This window comes from Parasteatoda tepidariorum, unplaced genomic scaffold (genome assembly GCF_043381705.1).
Source record: "Parasteatoda tepidariorum isolate YZ-2023 unplaced genomic scaffold, CAS_Ptep_4.0 HiC_scaffold_3654, whole genome shotgun sequence".
Lineage (NCBI taxonomy): Eukaryota > Metazoa > Arthropoda > Arachnida > Araneae > Theridiidae > Parasteatoda > Parasteatoda tepidariorum.
The window spans coordinates 2,154-5,890 of NW_027261700.1; the positions used below are offsets into that span (position 1 = coordinate 2,154).

A 3,737-nucleotide genomic window follows, 5' to 3' on the forward strand; every position below is an offset into this window, starting at 1 on the left:
TTTCTTTAACCTGTCAAAAACTTTTACCAATAATTGTAACATTTCCTCAATAGAATCTGAAGCTAAAACTATATCATCCAAAAAATATTGCAAGTTATGTCCTTTAATATCATCTAAACATTTAGAAATTAAATTATGAAAATATGAAGTACTGTTACGAGAGCCAAAAGGTAGACGAGTGGGTTGAAAATTACCTATATCACAACAAAATGCAAGTTTAGATTTATCTTGTTCTTTTAATTTTAATTGAAAAAAGGCACTCTTTAAATTCAAAACCGTATAGTCGAACTTCTATAACTCGAAGTCCCATGGGACCCCCCAAAATATTCAACTGATCCGAAGTTCGAGTTATTTGAGTTACCCCCCCCCCTCTGCTCATTTTCTTATGGCACTCAAGTGGCCTGTGCGATAAAATATGTTCATTTGTATGTATTTTAATATTTTAATAGCATATGGAAACAACAAGAGAATAATAGGGTTCAATGTGTAATTAAAACTCATAAAATCTGGCCTCACTACATAAATCTCATTTGAAAAAAGCAGTTAGTTTTGATTGTTTAAATTTTTTAAGGTTGTTGGCATACACAAAATCACCTAATTTTTGAACACAGTTAAATAGAGTGTTATCTGCACCTCCGGTGGTCTCCAGGTATGTTGTCATCGTCTCCTGTATGGTGCGATGTTGTCACCGATGCACATGAAATCTTTTAACTGTTCCCAGTCCATATCACCCATGCCTTCAAAGAGATCCCAATCGTCGGCTTCCGCTTCATTGTCATCTACACTTGCACTGAAGAAACCACAGCTCTTAAAACAGTTCTCAATCACAGCTTGAGAAACATCACTCTCCCAGGAGCGCGAAATCAGGCGTATGACATGTAACACATTGATTTTGTGTTCGACTCCATTCTCCACATCCTCGATCGATTGGCGCACCAAGCGTTTTCGATAGGCATGTTTCAGGCATTTAATGATGCCTTGGTCTGCAGGCTACAGTTTTGAAGTTGTATTTGCCGGTCGGAAGACCAACTTGATCGCGGACAAGTTTGCGATATCACCGTGAGCAGTGCAGTTGTGTAGGATGAGTAACAAATTTCTGTTTTGGTTGAAAAACTTTGAATCTAGTTTCCGGATGTATGTCTTGTACAAGTTCAAAGTTATCCAAGTTTTTGGATTGGCATGATACTCCACGGACAGGGATTTGACATTTTTTGAGCACCGAGGTTTCTTTGCCTTTCCAATGACCATCAACGGAAGTTTTTCAGTCCCATTGGCGTTCGTGCCCACCAGAATTGTCAACCATTCCTTGCTGAGCTTGCCACCAGAGCACTTCTCACTACGAAACATTATTGCCTTGCAAGGCATGCATTCAAAAAAGAGTCCGGTTTCTTCCAAGTTGAACACATCTTTCGGTGCATATGACTGCAGAAGATGTGGCAAACTCTTCCTCCAATTCTCGCATGTTTCATCTGGAACATCCTTTGCTTGTCCGTGTAAGGTACGGAACACGATGTTGTTCCTGTCTTTGAATTTGTCCAGCAATCCCGTACTGACGTTGAATCCTGTGACGTTCAGCAGGCGAGCGAAGTCCATTGCTTTTTCTTTTAACAACACTTCCCTGAGGGGAATGTTCTTGCTTCGGTGGGTTTCGAACCACTTCAGAAATGCTGCTTCTACGTCAGGAAATGCACACGTTTTTGCGCGTTTACTGGAAGAGTCTGCTCCCGATCCAAAGCTGCTCAAAATCTTTTGTTTGTCCTTTAAAATGGTGGAAAAAATGTTTGGAGGAATGCCATATTTAGCAGCCACATCTTTCTTGACCCTGAATCTAATAAATATTTAAAAAATTGGTTGCCAAATCTAATATCTATTATGGGTAAATTATTTCTAGTAAAAACATTATTGATATAAATTAATTCTTTAGGTTTTGAATTACAACTTTTTAAATAATCTTTAACGGTATCAAATTTATCAGAATTCATTTTAGAATTAAGGTAGTTATTAAGTCTTGGTTTAGGTGAACTTGTTCGTAGATGTGAGGACATTATGTCACCCTCATAAGTTTAAATGAATCTTATAGCTTGATTTAGGTACAGTTTGCTCAGAATTTTGTCTCATTTGACTATTATATTGTCTTATATCATATCTCTGTGTATTAAAATTTTGAAATCTATTAAACCTGAGAGGATAATTGTAATAAGAAAAACGAGATGTCACATACTGTGGACTATGAAATCTATAACAATAAGCTGGGCGAATAATCGCCAAATATAATCGACAATGGGTCATAATATGCCCTCTTTTATTGCAATAGTGACATATAATTGATTGTTGGGAATTTTGATGATTATTTTCAAAATGGTTTACGCTTTCATGTATGGGTAGATTTCAAACCTCTTTTTGCCGAGTTAGGGATAATTTGAATTCCTCACAGTTAGCTAGCGCGTGTTGCTTTGACCAAAATTGGCATATAATTTCTTGTACCTTTAATGTTAAATTTTAAATTTGGCTTTCTAGCCTCTTTAAAGTTTCATAATATGTCCATGTTTTAACCAACTTCGCTTAACGTTTTTTGGGAGTTCTATTTTATGTATGCAGGATTTGTTAGATGATATTCATCATCCTAACATTTTTGCGTATTTACGTGCTGTTGGTATTTTTAACTGTATATAAGTGTTTTAATGCACTTAATAAAATAAAAGGATGATCTTAAAAGAACCTCTGCCGATCTTCATTTAGTAGCAATGGCCACCGCAACGAGAACCCTCTCAGCAAACGGAAATTCGCTTGGGAGCACTTCTTGCAGGAGTTGATTATAAAAAAAAAATTGGTAGCAGCAGCTGATTTAAAAAGGATTACTCTTATTTTTTGCACTGTTTTGCTACAAGCAAAAATTAAAAAATAAATAAAAAAAAGTATAGTTACATTGTTTCTAAATCTAAACAATATTTAAAATTTATTAATTCAACAAAGAGATTTATAGACTCATTTAGCAAAAACGGTAGAATCATAATTCCGTATAAAATTTCAGCTTCACATCTTTTTTGCACAACATCTATTTTACTATTTATGCTATTTACATACTAAGTATTTACACACTAAGTTTATTCATAAAAGTCTTTTCATCATTAGTTAGTTTCTTTAATTTGTACAACTTTAATAATTGTGTTCTTTTGCGAATACCATTAAGCGTGAAATCTTTACCAATATCTATAGAAATAAATCTAAGAAATTCATCCAACTGTTCATTAACTTCAAAAAGGATTAGATACTTTAATAACATCATTTACTGATATCTTATTGTTAATATGCCTTCAACGAAAAGAATAGGCTAGCGCCATTATGTTTCATATTTTTATTTTGTCTTGGCACTTCTTTTAAAATTTTTTTTTAATAATGTGTTATTTTTATTTCCAATGGCAGAGAACTTGACATAAAGGGGAAAAAAGACAAGAAAAAAAAATAAAACAAAAAAATGTCATTGTTTCATTCGGCCTCGTGCCTCCCAACAACGCTCGACCAAGGAACTCCCACGAAGCGCTCTGCAGTGTGAAATGTGATGACCATCCATGATGACGTGATCCCCACAGAAATAACAAAAGGGGTCCGGGAGGACACCAATAGAAAATAGATGTCCACCCAGACAGTCATGCTGAGTACAAAGTCTGAACATCGCAACAGCATCACGTCGAGGATACTCCAGAATGTTCAGCTGATCTAAATGTCCCCAACTTTTG

General features: G+C 35.3%; 1 protein-coding gene across 1 annotated transcript; it reads right to left on the reverse strand.

Annotated features, from left to right (window-relative positions):
- Window positions 1-657: 657 nt before the first annotated feature.
- LOC110283359 (tigger transposable element-derived protein 4-like) lies at window positions 658-1,828 on the reverse strand (the record flags this gene model as incomplete). Its single annotated transcript, XM_043057395.1, has 2 exons — window positions 658-790; window positions 1,031-1,828. Coding segments are annotated over 2 exons (931 nt in total), but the record flags the coding sequence as incomplete, so codon positions are not given.
- Between the last annotated feature and the right edge of the window lie 1,909 nt (window positions 1,829-3,737).